Raw genomic sequence first — 18,119 nt, 5'->3', positions numbered from 1 at the left:
ACTTCCTTCCGTGCTGGAACAATTCTGTGAGATTAGGTGAATTTAAAGATAGTTGGGGGTGATGGTGGGAGAGAGATAATGGTAGAGATGTAGAGCTGGGTTGTCAGGTTACAAGTGCAGATGAGCGCTGTACTTTCAGATCATGTCTCAAAGAAGCAGCATGTAGATGAGAAATGGAAGTAGACCAGGGATAGATTCTTTGGGGAAAGCAGGGGCAACAGTGCAGGAGCAGGAAGAGAAACCATTGAAGTGACTCTCTGCCTATGATTAGATGAAAAGGAATGGAATCAGGTGAAGTGACATATTCCAAGTGTTTTGCCAGATTGACAATTAATCAGTCAGAGTCCCAACCCAAAGCCCCTTAAGTATATGTTACACATATAGGACCAAAAGCTTGGTTGAAGTGGTGAAGCGTCTTAAGTAAAGAGAGGCAGATAGGCTCCGGAAAGAATTCCCCCAAGGCATTAACAGCTGAACATTTGGTTACCACTGCTGGAGCAATGGAAGTTGAGGATGGGGATGAAAGCAGAACAGGTCAAACAGTGAGACCTGGTTGTTTTACCTCTTGGCATGTCCTGGCACCTGCCCTTGAACTATAATCATCTTTCCATCTTGAAGTCCACCAAGGATAATCCCAGTGAAAGGGATAATCTGAAATAGAACAAGCAGAACAAAGACTCTATCTTACGTCATGATTCTGTGGTTGTAGAATTTTCGCCATGCAAAAGTCACCTCCTTGTCTCAGGCCACCCCCTCAGTGCTTCTTGTGTCTCTCCTGTGGTAATGGTGATCCCATGCATCTGCTGTCCCTGTCCTTCTAAGTGTTATGGGTGTGGGTTTGGAAGGAGTCTGGTTGAGTTATTGCAATTCGTCTTGACAGTGTATCGCTGCCAGACAAAATGTCCGCTTTGTTCGCGACTTACCGCACCCAATGTTTAACAAAGATAAAAGAAAAAGACTGAGGAACTTCTGTTATCACCAGGTCAACAGCCGGCCCTTCCATCCCTTCACTCATTCCCTCTTCTTTCCCTTTCTAGCGCCCTCACTCACTGTCCTTCACTCATCCTCTCCACACACTCTCTCCCTCATTCTCGCATCTCTTACCTTCATTCTCTCTCCTTCATACCCTCAATCTCTCCCTCATTCTCGCTGTCCTACTCTCTCTTTCAGTCTCTCTCTGTCTAACTCTCAGTCCCTATCGTTCTCTTCCTTATCACTCCCTCCCTTCACTACCTCCTCCAAAAACCTCTCTGCTCTCCCTCGCACCTTCCAGCTCCTCTCTCCCTCAGTGCCTCGCTCTTCTCCCTCTCCTTCACTCTGTCCCTTGCGTTCTCATTCTCTTTATCTCACAGTCTTTCACACACTATAATTACCGTCCTGTGAATTCGTTCTCTTACTCCTCATGAATTCAACACAACAATGCGGTTAGTCGGAGGAAATAATCAGCGGAGAAGCGATGGAGTTTTGGGGCAGTTATTATTTGCGAGTGAGGAATGGGGATTGCGGGGACTGGGGCAGTTTGCTGATACATACCGGGTTATAGATGGGCTGCTGCTCCATTCTGTCCTAATGCAAATCTCTGGTGCTGGTGTGTGTCCGCCTGAAATTACCAACTGCTATGTCACTCTCGCAAATACAGTCAGGATCAGAGTCCGCTCTCAAAAAGAAACGAAACTCATGTTTAGTTTCGATTCTCATCAGAAACGTGCTCCGCCAGCTTCTCCCAATGCCTATCAACGCCAGCTTTAAGTTCTAGGCCTATTCACATTAACAATTTTGTGATATGGCTTATTACTGTTACTGGATCGGCTAGCATTGTTTTCCTTCTAACAGAGGAGGCTGAGGGGAAGCTGATTGAAGTGAACAAAGTTCTGAGGGCGGCCGGGATAGGTAGACCTTTCCCCTTAGCAGGGGAGTAAATAACTAATTTTATGGTGAGAAGCAGGAGATTTGTAGGGGATTTGAGGAAAATAATTTTCACTCAGAGGGTGGTGGGTATCTAGAATTCAATGTCTAAAAATGTGAGACACGTGTTAAGTTCGTCCCACTCTTCTGTCACATTCGCACTTAAACTCAATGAAAAGAAAATTCCGCTAAAGATTTAAAAATACTCCTGTGTCAGTCTGCAGGACGGAACGGTGGCAGTTCCTACTATGAGATAACAAGGTGTAGAGCTGGATTAACGCAGCAGGCCAAGCAGCATCAGAAGAGCAGGAAGGCTGACGTTTCGGGCCGAGACCCAGAACCAGGATTTCTTTTCTCTCAGGTTGTAGTCATTTTGTGGAATTATTTACGACAGAGGGCTGTCAAAACTGGGTCATTAAGTATATTAGAATCATAGAATCTTACAGGTACCAAAGAGGCCCTTTGGCCCATCAGGTCAGTACCACCAAAAATACACTACTCCCACTTTCCAAGGCCTTCCACTTTTGGTCTTGAATGTTATGACACTTCAAGTGTTCATCCAAGTACTTTTTAAAGGTTGTAAAGTTTCTGCCTCAACTACTTTCCCAGGCAATGGATTCCAGACCCTCACCACCCTATGGGTGAAAAGGTTTTTCCTCAAATCCCATCTAAACCTCTTGCCTTTCACTTTAAAATTATGTGCCCTTGTTGTTGACCCTTCATCTAAAGGAAACAGCTGTTACCTATTCATCCTGTCTATGCTCCTTATAACTTAATACACTTCTAGCAGGTAGCCCCTCAACCTTCTCTGCTCCAGAGAAAATAACCGGAGTTTATTCAGCCTCTCTTCACAGCTGAAAAATCCAATCCCAGGCAACATCATGTTGAGTTCTAAGGAACGATCACTTGACCCAAAACGTTAATTCTGATTTCTCTCCACAGATGCTGCAAAACATACTGAGCTTTTCCAGAAATTTCTGTTTGTAACATCCTGGTGAATCTCCTCTGTACCGACTTCAGGGCAATCACATCCTTCCTACAGTGTGGTGACCAGAACTACACATAATATTCCAACTCTGGCTAACCAAAATTCCAGCATGACCTCTCTGTTCATATAATTTATGCCACAGCTCATAAGGCAAGCATCCCATATGTCTTCTTACCTGACTAACCTATCCCACTACCTTCTGTGGTACAAGGTCCCCAAGATCCCTCTGTTCCTCTGTTTCCTAGTGTCCTGCCATTCATTGAGTGCTTCACAGTCATGGTCCTTCTTTCAAAGTACATCACCTCACATTCATCAGGGTTAGACCATAATATATAGAAGCATAATTAGGCCATTCGGCCCATCAACTGCTCTGCCATTCAATCATGGTTGATATGTTTCTCAATCCCATTTCCTACCACTGATGTTTGACTCACTGCTCAACAGTTCCCTGGTCCATCTATACGTACACTTTTTGGAAAGTAAAACTGCATTAGCTGTCTTCCAGTTCTCTGACACCTCCTCTGTGGCAGGAGATGCAATAAAATTTTGGTCAGAACCCCTGTAGTTTTCTCCCTCAGATCCCACAGCGATGTGGGATATAACTCTTGTGGATCTGGGGATGTGTCCACTTTTAAATCTGTCAAAACCTCCAATACCTCCTTGCTTCTTACATTTATCTGCTCAAAAACTTCTCAGTTCATCTTTTCAAATTCCGTATTTGCATCCTTCTTCTCCCAAGTAAAGACAGATGTGAAGTTCTCATTTAACACTCTCCCAATGCCCTCTAGCTTCACACACAGATTGCCCCCTTGGCACCGAATAGCCTCTACTCTTTCCGTTGGTTATTCTCTTCCACTTGATATACTTGTAGAATATCTTGGGATTCTCCCCAGTCTTGCCTGCCAGTATTTTCTCAAGTCCCCTCTTGGGTCTCCTAATTGCTTTCTTGAGCTCCCTTGCACTTCCTGTCCTCCGCTATGGCCTCCGTTGTTTTGCTCCCTTTGTACCTTTTATATATCGCGTTTTCCTTTTCATCCAGCCCCGCATATTTCTAGACATCCAGGGTTCTCTGGACCTGTTGGTCCTACATTTCACCCTAAAGGGAATATGTTGGGCCTGCACTCCCCCAGTAGCTTTTTGAACCCACTGCTGTGTTGCAGATTTACCCTCAAGTAGTTGTTCTGAGTCTACTTTTTCTTGTGTTCATGGCTGAGATGGACAATTTTTAATCAATAAAAGAATCAAGGATTATGGGAATAAGTCAGGAAAATGTATTATCAGATCAGCCAGAATCTCACGGAATGGCAGTAACACTGCTAAATCAACAAGGAGTTGTGTCTAACCGGTTTCCTTGTGGTTTGAACATCAATCAATTTTAAGGCATTTGTTGCTTTAAAATGGGGATAATGGTAAGACTAGGGGGCATATTCTTAAGGTGAGAGGAGAGAGATTTAAAAAAGACATGAAGGCAAATTTTTCACACATCAGAGTGGTTCGCGTGTGCAATGAACTTCCTGAGGAAGTGATGAATGCGGGACATAGTTATAATGTTTAAAAGACACTTAGCTAAGTCCATGAATAGAAAAGGTTGGGAGGGATATAGGCTAGGAGCAGGCAGGTGGGACTAGTTTAGTTTGGGATTATGTTCAGCATGGACTGATTGGACCGAAGGGTCTGTTTCTCTGCTGTATGACCTATGACTCTACGACCATGACTCTATCAGCCGTGATCTTATCAAATGGTGGTGCAGGCTGCTGCAGTTCCCTCCTGTATGTACTTTTATGTTTGGTGCCAGTGACGTCATTGAGTTCGAATGGTTCACAGTGTGTTTTTCTTCTGTTATGTAAGATAATCACAAATAAATCTAATGAAGCATTCAACAAAAACCCCTTCACCCAGAAAGTGGTGAGGATTCCCTCCCTAAAGATATTATGGGTCAACCTACAGCGTGTGGACTGTCACGGTTTAAGAAGACAGCTCCCTAGCACCTTCTCAAAGGCAACTAAGGATGGGCGATAAATGCTGGCCTAGCCAGAATTGCCTACTTCCCACAAATGAATAAAAAATAATGGAACTCATGACCACAATGAGAGTTTGAGGTGAATATCATAGATATGGTGAAGAGAGAGAAAACAAGGAATTATAGACCAGTAAGCCTAACATTGGTAGTGGGGAAAATTCTTAAATCCATTATCAACAACTTTACAGCAGAGCATTTAGAAAGCAGTGGCAGGGTCAGACAGAGTCAGCATGGATTTATGAAGGGGAAATCATGCTTGTCAAATCTGTTAGAATTCTATGAAGATGTGACTAGTAGAGTTGACAAGGGGGATCCACTTGATGTGGTATAATTGGACTTTCAGAAAGTGTTTGACAAAGTCCCACATAAGAGATTATTTTCATAGAATCCCTACAGTGTGGAAACAGGCTCTTTGGCCCAACAATTCCACACTGAACCTCAGAGCATCCCACCCAGACCCATCCCCCTAATGTACACCCTCTACCTCCCTGAACACTACAGGCAATTTAGCATGGCCAATCCACCTAACCTGCACATCTTTGGACTGTGGGAGGAAACTGGAGCACCCGGAGGAAACCCACGCAGACACAGGGAGAATGTGCAAACTCCACACAGACAGTCGCCTGAGGCTGGAATCGAACCCAGGTCCCTGGTGCTGAGTCTGCAGTGCTAACTGCTGTGCCACCGTGCCGCCCCAATTTTGCAAGATTAAGTGCATGGGATTGGGGGATGTGTATTGAGATGGATAGAAAACTGGTTAGCAGGGATGAAAGAGACAGTAGGAATTACTGGGTCCTTTTCAAATTGGCAGGCCGTAACTAGTGGGGTGCCACAGGGATCGGTGCTGGGACCCCAGCTATTTATACTATATATAAATGATTTGGATGAGGAAACAAAATGTAACATCTCAAAGTTTGCAGATTATACCAAGTTGAGTGGGATGGTGAACTGTGATAAGGATGCAGAGATTCTTCAGCATGATCTGGGCAGGTTGGGTGAGCGGGCAAATCAATGGCAGATGCAGTATAATTGGGATAAACGTGAGGCTATTCACTTTGGAAGCAAAATGGTGGCTCAGCACGGTGGAAGCAAAAGGGCGGCAAGGTGGCTCAGTGGTTAGACGTTGCTGCCCCACAGCACCAGGAGCCCAGGTTCAATTCCAGCCTCAGGCGACTGTCTGTGTGGCGTCTGCATGCTCTCCCCGTGTCTGTGTGGGTTTTCTCCGGGTGCTCCGGTTTCCTCCTACAGTCTAAAGATGTGCAGGCTAGGTGGATTGGTCATGCTTAAATTGCCCATAGTGTTCAGGGATGTGTAGATTAGGTGGGTTATAGGGGGATGGGTCTGGGTGGGATGTTCTGAGAGTCAGTGTGGACTTGTTGGCATGAAGGGCCTGTTTCCACACTGTAGGGATTCTATGAAAACAAGAAAGCAGATTACTACCTGAATGGCTCTAAATTGGGAGAGGGGAGTGTGCAGCGGGACCTGGCCGTCCTTGTGCACCAGTCGCTGAAGGTGAGCATACAGGTGCAGCAGGTGGTAAAGAAGGCAAATGGCATATTGGCCTTCATTGCGAAAGGTTTCGAGTACAGCAGCAGGGATGTGTTGTTGCAGTTATACAGGGCCTTGGTGAGGCCACACCTAGAATATTGTGTGCAGTTTTGGTCTCCTTTTCTGAGGAAGGATGCCCTTGCTCTCGAGGGAGTGCAGCGATCGTTTACCAGGCTGATTCCGGTGATGGTGGGACTGACAAATGAGGAGAGATTGACTAGGTTAGAATTGTTTTCGCTGGAGTTCAGACAAATGAGGGGGGAATTTCATCAGAGACTTATAAAATTCTAACAAGACTAGGCAGGGTAAATGCAGAGAGGATGTTCCCAAAGGTGGATGCATCCAGAACCAGGAACCACAGTCTGAGGATTTGGGGTAGACCAATTAGAAGGGAGGTGAGGAGACATTTCTTCACCCAAAGAATGGTGAGCCTGTGGAATTCATTACCACAGGAAGTAGTTGATGCCAAAACATTGAATGTATGCAAGAGGCATCTAAATATAGGACTTGGGGTGAAAGGGATCAAAAGTTATAGAGAGAAAACAGGATAAGGCTATTGAGTTGGACAATCAGCCATGATCATGATGAATGGCAGAGCAGGTTTAAAAGGCCAAATGGGCTCCTCCTGCTTCTATCTTCTTCGTTTCTAAGAGAAGAATGAGTAGATGTATACAAGGAAAACAGATGTTGATGGTTTTGCTGAGAGGATGACAGGAAGCTGTGGAATATTAAAACAGAAAGAACTGCGGATGGATTTTCTGCTTGGGGACCCTGCAGCCCTCCAGACTCAATATCAAGTTCAATAATTTTAAGGCCTAAACTCTCCCATGTCCCAGCCCCTACCCCACACACCAGGCCTTGTTACCACATAGCCTGCTATCACACATCACCTGTTGTTAGTCAGTAATAGTCCCCATTAACAACTATTCACCCTCCCAGCCTGATCGTTATCAACTCTTTGTCTTTCCAACTACTCTTCTCTCTCTTAAGGCTCCATCCTATCATTTACACCCTACTTCATCCCCCTTACTTTTTTTCTGCATATAAACAGACGCTTTCCCAGCCACCATCAGTTCTGAGGAAGGGTCACTGGGCCCGAAAGGTTAACTTTGTTTTTTCCTTCACAGACCTGCTGAGCTTTTCCAGCAACTTTGTTTTGGTTCCTGTGGAGTATAAAGACTAGTGCAGAGCAGTCAGTCTGAAGGTCTATGTCTCTATAGGCAATATCATTCAATAGAATAACCTTTAGTTCAGGGAGAAATATTGGTCAAGACACCAAGGAGAGCTGTCTTTACTCTCCTGTGAAATGGTGACCAGGTTAATAAATTAACTCCTTTGACGCTGACATTGTCTCACCTCTGGGTTTAAGACACACAAAGTACACAGCTTTACACAAAGGGAGAATTGAACCTGAGTCCTCCAGTCCTGTATGGTTTAGTGCATATTCCATTTACCAGCTGAGGCACAGGCATATGTTTTCTGACAAAACAGGACCATGACAACATTTATTCCCATATTTATTGTGCTTATTGTTTACTGAGACATCAGCCTTGACTGAGCAGCCACTTCTTCTCTCCTGATCATAAGATTCAAAATTAAGGGTTAGAATCAAAGAATTTGAACGTATTACCTTGGCTGACATTGAAACTAAGGGAGCGCTGCACTATCAGAGGCATGTTGTCTTAAAGGTGAGATACCAACTCTACCCTGCGGTAAGTCCCATGACAGTAACTCAAATAAGAACAGTCAAGTTCTCCCCAGAGTCCTGGCCAATATTTATCCCTCAATCAACATCACGAAAACAGATGAACTGGTCGTTATCAATTCGCTGTAAGTGTACGCAATTTTGCCACATTTCTTACATTTTAACAGTGACTACGTTTCAGAAGTGGTCAATTGTCTGTAAAGTGCCAGGTCTCACTCTTTGAAGACCCTAAACTGTTCCTCCCCCAAATCCATGTGACATTATCATAGTGGCTGGCGCTTATGGAACTCCTCAAGTTTAACCCTTCCAAAAACTATTTACATCTCCCCGAGGCTTTTCTTCATTATTATTATGATATACTTGTGCATAAAATTACACTTAACATTGCCTAATCTGCCCCATTCTCTGACTTTCTAAATTCAGGTAATCTGTTCTACCAGCACATGTTCTCTTTGGATTTGGAGCCTGATAGTTTGGTGTGCCTGACCATGGTCTCTAGGTCTCTTTAAACTGGAGGATCTTCAATCTCTTGGATCTCCTTCACAGAGGACTTGTTTCCTGTTGAAACAGGTAGTTTATTCATTGTTGTATCTTAAATCACTGGACATTGGTCATCCCTCCTCAGTGATGATTTCCATGGAATTGTGTGCACCACATCTTCAATCCGTGTTGGCAGACTTTTATTCTCAATGATCTGTCCATTTGTGCTGAATTATGCCAGTAATTTACTTCAACATATCGGTTGGTTTGGACTCCCTCATTCGCCCCCAGCGATTGCATTATTAATGAAAGCAACATTTCACTTGTTCAGTCTTGCTATTTGAGGATTAGTTCTTGCTTGGCATGATCTATGTCACAGTTACTATGCATTCTTCACGGGAAATGAGGAAACCAAAACTTTGTTTGAACTTATCTCTTCTGAGTCACCTTGGAATCCAACATTAGATTTGAAACCACAGTTGCTATTCGTTCATCAGGCTGTGTTGTAGTCCAAGTTGCATTGGTTGTAGCTTGTCAGGTTAGGTATGGTGTTTATTCCCTATCTCATTGCTTGTTTTCCCTCACATCAGAGATGAGGAACCTGAGCGAATGGAATGGAGGTTTTCCTAGTTTCTCCATATCCATCACATCAGTTCTGATGATGCCACCTTCTGTAAGGTAGGTCCTCAGAAATTTCCACCTTTCTCCTCAACCAAGGATTTCCTGCCCCAGATGTTGACAGCACCCTTAGCTGTGTCCAACCCCTTCCCGCACTTCTGCTCTCACCCCTTCTCTGTCCTTCCTTGACACTGATAGGGTGCCCCGGTCCTCACTTTGTATCCCACCAGCATCCACATCCAAAGGATTTTCAGGTGCCATTTCTGAGTCCTCCAGCGGAATGCTACCACTGGACTCCTATTCCCCTCCCCTCCCTTGTCAGCATTTTGCAGGGATCATTTCCTTCAAGGCACACTGGTCCACTCCTCCTCCAATACCACATTTCTCCACGCACCACAGCACCTTCCCATGATATTGCAGAAGGTGCAACACTTGCCCATTTACGTCCTCCCTTCTCATTATCCAAGGTCCCAGAAGCACCATGTAAGTGAACTAATGGTTTACCTGCACTTCACTCAATCTTGTCTACCATATTCACCACTCACAATGTGCTCTCCTCTACACTGGGGCGACGAAACACAGACTGGGTGACTGCTTTGTGGAACTCGTATGGTCTGTCCGCAAAATGTTCCCAAGCTTCCAGTTGCCCTCCACTTCAACATCTGGCCAAAATTTCTTTCTTGGGCATGCTACAGTGCTCCAGTGAAGCTCAACGCAAGCTGGAAGAACAGCATCTCATTTTCTGTTCGGACACCCTGCAACCTTCAGGACTCAATATTGAATTCAATAATTTTATAATCTGAACACCTTTTTCCATGTCCATTTCCCATACCCAGACCTCAGACCCTGTAATGTACAACCCATGTTTGTCTTTTTTTTCAATTCATTCATGGGATGAGGGCATTCTGGTTATGCCAGCATTTATTGCCCAGAGGGCATTTAAGAGTCAACCACATCACTGTGGGTCTGGAATCCAGACATTTAGGAGAGCTAATGTTTCGGGTCTGGTGACCCTTCCTCAGAACTGATGGTGACTGGGAAAATGTCAGTTTATATGCAGAAAATAGGGAGGTGGGTGTGGTAGTTACTAACGATCAGGCTGGGAGGATGAAGAGTTGTTAATGAAGACTGTTAATGATTAACAACAGCGGGTGTGTAATGGCAGGCTATGTGGTAACAAGGCCTGGTGTGTGGGGTAGGGGGCTGGGACATGGGACAGTTCAGGACCTAAAATTATTGAACTCAATATTGAGTCCGGAGGGCAGTAGGGTCCCCAAGTGGAAAAATGAGGCATTGTTCCTCCAGTTTGTGTTGGGCTTTGCTGGAACACTGCAGCAAGCCAGAGACAGAGATGTTGGCCCCGGAGCAGGGTGGTGCGTTAAACTGGCAGGCAACAGGTAGTTCAGGGTCTTTTTTGAGAGCAGAACGTAGATGTTCTGTGAAGCGGTCGCCAAGTCTACGCTTCGTTTCCCCAATGTGGAGCCTCCCAGCCTGATCGTTAGCAACTTCTTTGTCTGTCCAACTGTCTTTCTCTCTCTTTGGGCTCTATCCTATCATTTACTCCCTACCCCACCCACCTCCCTATTTTCTGCATGTAAACTGACGTTTTCCCAGCCCCCATCAGTTTTGAGGAAGGGTCACCAGACCCAAAACATTAACTCTTCACAGATGCTGCCAGACCTGCTGAGCTTTTCCAGCAACTTTGTTTTTGTTCCTGATTTACAGCATCTGCAGTTCTTTCAGTTTTTATTTAGGAGAGCAGTTTCCTTTCCTAAAAATCCTTAGTGAATCAGATGGGTTTCCAACAATCAACAATGGATTCATGGTTATCAGTAGATTCTTAATTCCAGATTTTTTTGAATTCACATTCCACCATCTGCCATGGCAGGACTTGAACCCAAGTCCCCAGAATATGCTGTAGGTCTCTGTATTAACAGGCTGGCAATAAGACCACTCGGCCTTCGCTTCCCCATTATTTATGGTTCACATCATCAGATTTTCTTTCTCCCTGGCATATTATCATCCATTCCTTTGTCTGTCTGTCATTCTCTCTCTGCCTGGGACATGGGGTAAGTGAACTGGTTGCATAAAATAACCCCAGTTTCTGCAGACAAGCTCTGTCAGTGAAACTTTTGTTTATCAGGAGCAGGAAAACCAGCAAACTTTTGAACAGCCGAACAGTCTGCATCTGTTCAAATTCTCAAGGACAAATGAAATGGATGAAAATGTAGGTGGTCTGATTAATTAATAAGTTTGCAGCTGATAGAAAAATTGGTGGAGTTGTGGATAATGAGGAAGGTTGTCAAAGGATACAACAGTATACAGATCAGTTGGAAATTTGGCTGGAGAAATGGCAGATGGAATTCAATCTCATGTGAGGTGGTGCATTTTTGGAGGCCAAATACAAGAGGAAATTATATGGTAAATTGCAAGATCCTTAGGAACACTGATATGCAGAGGGATCTTGGGGTTCAAGCCCATAGCTCCCTGAAAGCGGCACACAAGTGAATAAAGTGGTAAAGTAGGTGTATGGTGTGCTTGTCTTCATCGGTCAGGTCATTGAGTATAAAGCTGGCAGGTCATGCTGCACCTGTGTAAAATTTCAGTTAGGCCACATTTGGAGTATTGTGAACATTTCTGGTTCAACACTGCAGAGGCTTTGAAGTGGATGCAAAAGAGGCTTACCAGGATGTTGTCTGGATTGGGGTGTATTAGCTATAACAAGAGGTTGGACAAACTTGGATTGTTTTGGTGAGAGCCCAGAATTGAGGGACAAACTAATGGAAGTATATAAAGTTATGAGAGGCATAGATAGCGTGGATAGTCAGGGTATTTTAGTCATGGTGTCTGAGTAATATTGAACTCTCGAAGTAAAATTGCAGCAGGGGACAGCTACCTCCCAAGCTGTTCCTTCAATATCCTGACTCAAAATCTTGTAGTCTCTAATGGTATTGTGGGTCTACCTACAGCACATGGACTTCGGTGGTTTAAGAATGCAGCTCACCACTACCTTCTCAATGGCAGCTAGAGATGGACAATAAATCCTCATAGAATCATCATCATAGAATCCCTACAGTGTGGAAATATGCTCTTCGGCCCAACAAGTCCACACCGACCCTCGGAGCATCCTGCCCTGACCCATCCCCCTATAACCCACCTAATCTACACATTCCTGAACACTACAGGCAATTTAGCATGGCCAATCCACCTAGCCTGCACATCTTTGGACTGTGAGAGGAAGACAATCAGATCCCATGAAAGAATCATTTTTAAATTATTGTCATCTCAATCTAGGCTCCTTAAGCACTGGATAATGGTTTGTTACTCTATTGCAACGCTTCATAATTTTAAACACTGCTGTAAAGTCACTTTTGACTTCAAATGTAAACAAGTCAATTTGGGCCACATGGGAATTGAAAATTTCCTGGATACATTAAGAGATCTGTGTAGAAATTTTGGGTGATCATCACAGGATTGGAAGAGGGAGGAAAGAAATTCAGTGCACGGCCCAGAAGGATGGCCCTCACAAAACATTTATCAATATTGAATATGGCGAGGGCAGAGACAGTGTGAAAGGAAAGCATGACAACATGAGATGGGAGAGCATTATAATGACTGGACAGAGGTCAGCAGGTGGACTTCATAAAATATGAGTTCCCTCATTGGGGCTGTTAGCATTGTTCAATCAGAGAGTCCTGCCTGATAGATATAAACAGGAGTGACAGGGTTCTGCTCGCTCCAGGAGCCGGCTTTGAACTAGCTAGGTTAGTGTCATGTACTATACATGTATAAATAAAGGAGGAATTTGGTCACGGCATACTGGCCTTCGTGGAGGTATTTCAGGAGCCAATAAGGGTGGTTGGGAACATCATCAAGTGTAGGATTAAAGTAATTGTGGAGTTTCAATAGAATGGGGAAAGATGCTGATGTGAATCTAATGAGTTCCCTGGTGCCAGTGTAGTGGACATTGAAGACAATGTGCAGAACATTGTGAAGGGGATGGGGAACATCTGGAAACTATGATCTATACAGAACTTATGTTGTATGAAGGGAAAGGATTGTGGGGAAAGGCTCTGAAGAAGGGTCACTGGACCCGAAACATTAACTCTGATTTCTCTCCACAGATGCTATCAGACTTGCTGAGTTTTCCCAGCAATTTATGTTTTTGTTTTGGAAAGGCTTGGGGTCCTGCATTCAAATTTTTCATCATAGAATCCCAATGGTGCAGATAGAGGCCATTCAGCCCAGCGAGTCTGCACTGGCCATCTAAAGAATCACACCCAGACCCATCCCATCGCTATAACCCTGCATTTACCATGGCTAATCCACCTAGCCTGCACATTCCTGGACACTATGGGGCAGTTTACCATGGCCAAACCACCTGGGCTGTGAAGGGAAGCAAAGCACCTGGCGGAAACCCACACAAATACAGGGAGAATGTGCAACGTCCACACAGACAGTCACCCAAACCTGGAATTGAAACCAGGTCCCTGGTCCTGTGAGGCAGCAGTACTAACCACTGAGCCACCTTGCAGCCTAAAAGCATCGTCTTATCAGGGACTTAAACCCGGGACCCTCAGATTAAAAGTTTGATGCTTTAATGACTGAGCTATCCGGAGCCAAGAAGGAATTTAAGACTCCTAGTGCCACACACTAGTGTTTCCAGGAATTATCAAAGAACAATGAACAATTATTAACACTCATGTCTGCAGAGTAGCTGCAGGAAGAAGGGCTTCACAGTTCTGGGATGGGTGTGGGGACATGTGATATCTGACTATAATAAATAGGTTGCAGCCAGAATTGTCCCTAGGGCTGGGAAAATCAGGGAAACTGTCCAAAGTCCAGCATTTTGGGGAGCACTGTGCAGGACCATAGCCACCTGGGAGGAACCAGCAGAAAAAGTTGAAGAGGCAAGGGATGTGAGGGTACCCAGTTCAATGTGCTTTGCCTGGGCATCATTCTCCCTTAGGAACAGCTCTATTTTCAGATCAAGTGTTTGGGAACCAATTCATTGATGGGAGATTATATATTTCTACCCCACAGAGAGAAGTCAAACTAATCTACCAGGACAAGACCCTGGGATGAAAGTGCAATCATCTGACAGGGATGCCTGAGCCCAATGGAACTGATGAGGTGAGCCATTACATATTAATTAAGGGACTTGCCTGCATGTATATGTATGAGAAACAAGTCATAAGTGATGCCGGAGGTTTGTGATGCATGAGACAGAATAAAATGTTGTCTGGGAAAGTATATGCCTGGATTAGTTAACCAATCTTTAACCTCTAGTGTTTAACAAAGGGGAAGAGAAACAAGCTGCCCAGAAATTACTACATAGGACAATGATATTGTGCCTATGAGAGAGACCTACCTCAAATAAAAGGAGGATCGGTTGCCTATAATATTCATGGCTACAAATCATTCAGGAAAAATAGGAAAGGAAAAATTGAAGGGAAGTAATAATAATGATCAAAGCATTACTACAGCAGTGTATATGGAAAGGGGCTATCCAAATAATGAGAAGGAAACAGAGGATCAAATTTAAAGATACATTAGATTTGTGTAATTGTGGGTGACTTCAATGCTGCTAGCATGTGTGTGTGAGTCACCATAGTCTTACCAGACCACTGGGCAGACCAGGAGAGTTAAAGCATGAAGACAGAGAGGGGGTCTTCCTGAAATTTGTGCAACAAAGAAATTACTTCAACAACATGTTTCTAGTCCATCAAGGTGGGGGGTAATGCTGGTTCTAGTTCACCTTAAACCTATTCCCCCTAGTATTTCACATTGTCACCCTGGGAAACAGACTCCAACTTTCCACCCTATCCATTCCTCTAATAATTATATATACTTCTGTCAGGTCGCCCCTCCCCCTCCGATGCTCTAGCAGAAATAATCCACATTTGTCCAACCTCTCCTTACAGTTAATACACTCCAAGCCAGACAACATCCTGGTAAATTTCAGAACCCTCTCCAAAGCCTACTGCACCGATCAGAACAGCACACAGTACTCCAAATGTGACCTGACTACAGTTTGCAACATAACTTGCCAACTTTTATATTTAATGCCAAGATCCCTCTGTATATCAATGTTCCTAAGGATCCTGCCATTTACTGTATATTTTCTTCTTGCATTTGACCTCCTCAAAATGCACCACCTCACTTGTCGATGACGGATAGACTTTGGGGAAGTGAGTTACTTGAATAATTCCCAGCCTCTGACCTGCTCTTGTAGCCACAGTATATATGGCTGATCCAGTTCAATTTCGAGTAAATGGTAAACCCCATGATTTTGATAGTGAGGGTTCCAATATTGGTATTGCACTCAATACAGTGTTGTAAACTTCAATCAAATCATCTATTACCTTCTAACTGCTTCATAATTTAATCTTTGGAGCCTTTCTAATATTCTGGGAGATCCACACTGCATTGCCTCCGCAGACAGTACCTTCTTTCTAAGGTGTGTTCCCCAGACCTGCACCTGTGGCTTCAGGTGTGATCTAATAATATGACTGTAGCGTAACTTCTCACTTCCTGTTTTTGCTAGTTGGCTTAGATCAAAGACCAGCAGTCCATTAGACATGTGAATTATTTTCTGTAACAGTTTAACAATCTGTTTACCGGCATGCCCAAGTCTCTTCAAATTCCATTGATTTTGACTTTTCATGGTTTTGAAAGTCCCCATCCTAAAGACAAGTGATAAGGAATAGTCTACACTGGCCGACAGTTCAACATTTAAGCATTGCTGAGAAAAGGTGCATTTTGTCAAAACTTTTCAACTTGCGCTCATCAGGACAATTCACAAGAATACCAGTTTGAGGGGAAAACCAAGATTAGATTTCAGGTGTGAGTCTGGAGTGCCAGGGAATGCAGCTTCTTGGATAAGAGATGTCATGTTCACTGACTTTGTCCACCCTTGCGGGATTTTAAAACTTATGGTACTGCTGCCAGATCTTCATGTCCAGCCTTTGGGGGAAATCCCTGTTCCCATTCCTGTCATCAAGAGTCCTTGAGGGCCTGCTAGTGACTCTCCTCCAGCCCAACTCCAGCACCAATGTCACATCATTCCCCTCTGCCCCCGTCTTCTTAGTTCTAATTTTCAAACTGTCTTAACATTATTTAGTACAGCTTCCCATTATGAGGGACAGCTTGCCATTAAAAACAGCAACAGAAGCTGTTCAGACCACATTACAGAATTGCTAAAGTAGTACATTAAGCCACATTTGTTTCTAACTTGCAAGTGAACAGGAGAGGGCAGGTCACAAGAAGTGGAGAAAATAAATTGCTTACCCCATATTTTGGATTGTTTATGAAATAAGACAACTGTTTGTTTTACAGATCTGCTGTGTTTGGCTTTCCATCACTTGTCTTCAGGGAGTTGATGGAATAGAATTACTAAACGAAAATAAAAATGAAGAACCAAAAATGTTAACAACAGCCTTTGAGCTAACAAAGAAAACTGGAACATCATCAAGGAACGTATGTGGAACCTTTATGACAAATTGGTTAGGCCACATCTAGAGTACTGTGGCCAATTCTGGACGCATACTTTAGGAAAGATGTCAAGGTTCAGAGAGGGTGCAGAAGAGATTGGTTGGAATGGGACCAGCAATGGGGGATTGCTCAGGTGAGATGCAAAAGCTTGAGTAAATAAGAAGGAAGTGTCCCCAGTGGCAGAAGACTCAGTACAAGGAGAACTCAGATTTGCGGTGACGAGAGAAGCAACACAGACGTCAGGAGGAAAACATATTTTACAAGAGAGCTTGGTCTGGAAGCATTTCCTGAAAAAGCAGAAGAAACCGATTCAATGGCAAACATTAAATTACATACTTAAACGGGAAATATCTGCAGGAAAATTCAGAAAGAGCAGGTATTTTGGCATTAATTGGATAGCTATTTCAAATTGTGGGCATGGACTTGGGGGACAAATGGCCACCTTTGCAGCTACAATTCTACGATTCTAGATCTTCATATTTACATTTCTGCTACCCATCAACGTTCTGTCAGTATCTGTAGACAGAAAGCAGAGATATTCCATCAATTGCAATTTTTGTTTTTGGACAACATCCAGGTTTAAATTAAAATATTGCTAGTAACATTTATGCCAGGGATTAACCATTTCCATTTAGACAGAATCTAACCACCGCCCTTGATATTCATTGGTATTACCATCAGTGAATCCCCACTAACAACATCCTGGAGGTTACCATGGAGTATAAACTGAACTGCATTTAAATAACTCCAGAGAGGCTGGTATTCTGTCACCAAGTCACCCTTTATTTACAACAAACAGTCCTTGACTTTAGTACCGCCCCATTCAGAGCTGGTTATCAGAATGGCAATATCTCTGACACTCCATCTCTGAGTCTGACTCATAACAACAAAATAAAGTTCCTCTGACTCTGAAAATAAAAAAGACATTCGCTCAAGTCCATCCCCATCAAACATTCCTGTGTTGGGGACAACAAGGGGAAACTGAAAATAAAGTTCCCCTCACACCGATCCCATCAAATAATTCCGGGACAGGGATAACAGCAGGTAAGATAAAAGCTCCTTTAATCCTTTCAAGGAGTTCAAAACGATAATAAGGAAAAATAAAGCAGCCCCTGCTGAGGCACCATACTGGGATCAAACATAACCAAAAACAGAAACTGATACAACGGAACAGAAACTTACTAAATTAATATTTCATTTCCTAGACTTATGATGCACTCGCAGCGCCCTTTGGTGTCAAAAGCCCTTTACCGTACCAGTCAGCATCACATGCTCCCTCTCCAGGGACATCTGAGCATGGAGGTAACTGGCAAGAGGGGCAGACAGTCAGAAACGATGAACCCCTCCACAGCCTGCTGCCT

General features: G+C 43.8%; 1 protein-coding gene and 1 long non-coding RNA gene across 7 annotated transcripts in view; one reads left to right on the top strand and one right to left on the bottom strand.

Annotated features, from left to right (window-relative positions):
• Nucleotides 1-1,835, bottom strand: part of LOC109933332 (galectin-9-like) — a 38,610-nt gene extending 36,775 nt beyond the window's left edge. Inside the window, exons 1-2 of one of the 4 annotated variants that reach the window (XM_020532313.2) lie at nt 1,534-1,835; nt 563-651 (exon numbers count right to left, since the gene is read on the bottom strand). In XM_020532313.2, the coding sequence (XP_020387902.1) occupies nt 563-651; nt 1,534-1,560 (116 nt within the window). In that variant the 5' untranslated portion in view covers nt 1,561-1,835. Of the gene's footprint in view, nt 1-562; nt 652-688; nt 919-1,533 lie in introns of those variants that run through there. The other 3 variants (XM_048618332.1, XM_048618333.1, XM_048618334.1) reach the window with 3 other exon arrangements.
• LOC125487302 lies at nt 1,048-17,458 on the top strand. 3 transcript variants are annotated; one of them, XR_007265790.1, is made up of 5 exons: nt 1,048-1,424; nt 2,123-2,266; nt 8,590-8,736; nt 14,308-14,397; nt 16,603-17,458. It is a non-coding gene; the product is annotated as an uncharacterized LOC125487302 (long non-coding RNA). The 3 variants fall into 3 exon arrangements; XR_007265789.1 differs by lacking the exon at nt 2,123-2,266 and having other exon boundaries at nt 1,048-1,486; XR_007265791.1 differs by lacking the exons at nt 1,048-1,424; nt 2,123-2,266 and adding an exon at nt 8,235-8,291.
• Nucleotides 17,459-18,119: the final 661 nt, after the last annotated feature.

Source organism: Rhincodon typus, chromosome 39 (genome assembly GCF_021869965.1).
Source record: "Rhincodon typus isolate 14 chromosome 39, sRhiTyp1.1, whole genome shotgun sequence".
Classification (NCBI taxonomy): Eukaryota; Metazoa; Chordata; class Chondrichthyes; order Orectolobiformes; family Rhincodontidae; genus Rhincodon; species Rhincodon typus.
The sequence above is the reverse complement of the archived record's forward strand: the minus strand, read 5'-3'. Positions and strand labels throughout refer to the sequence as shown.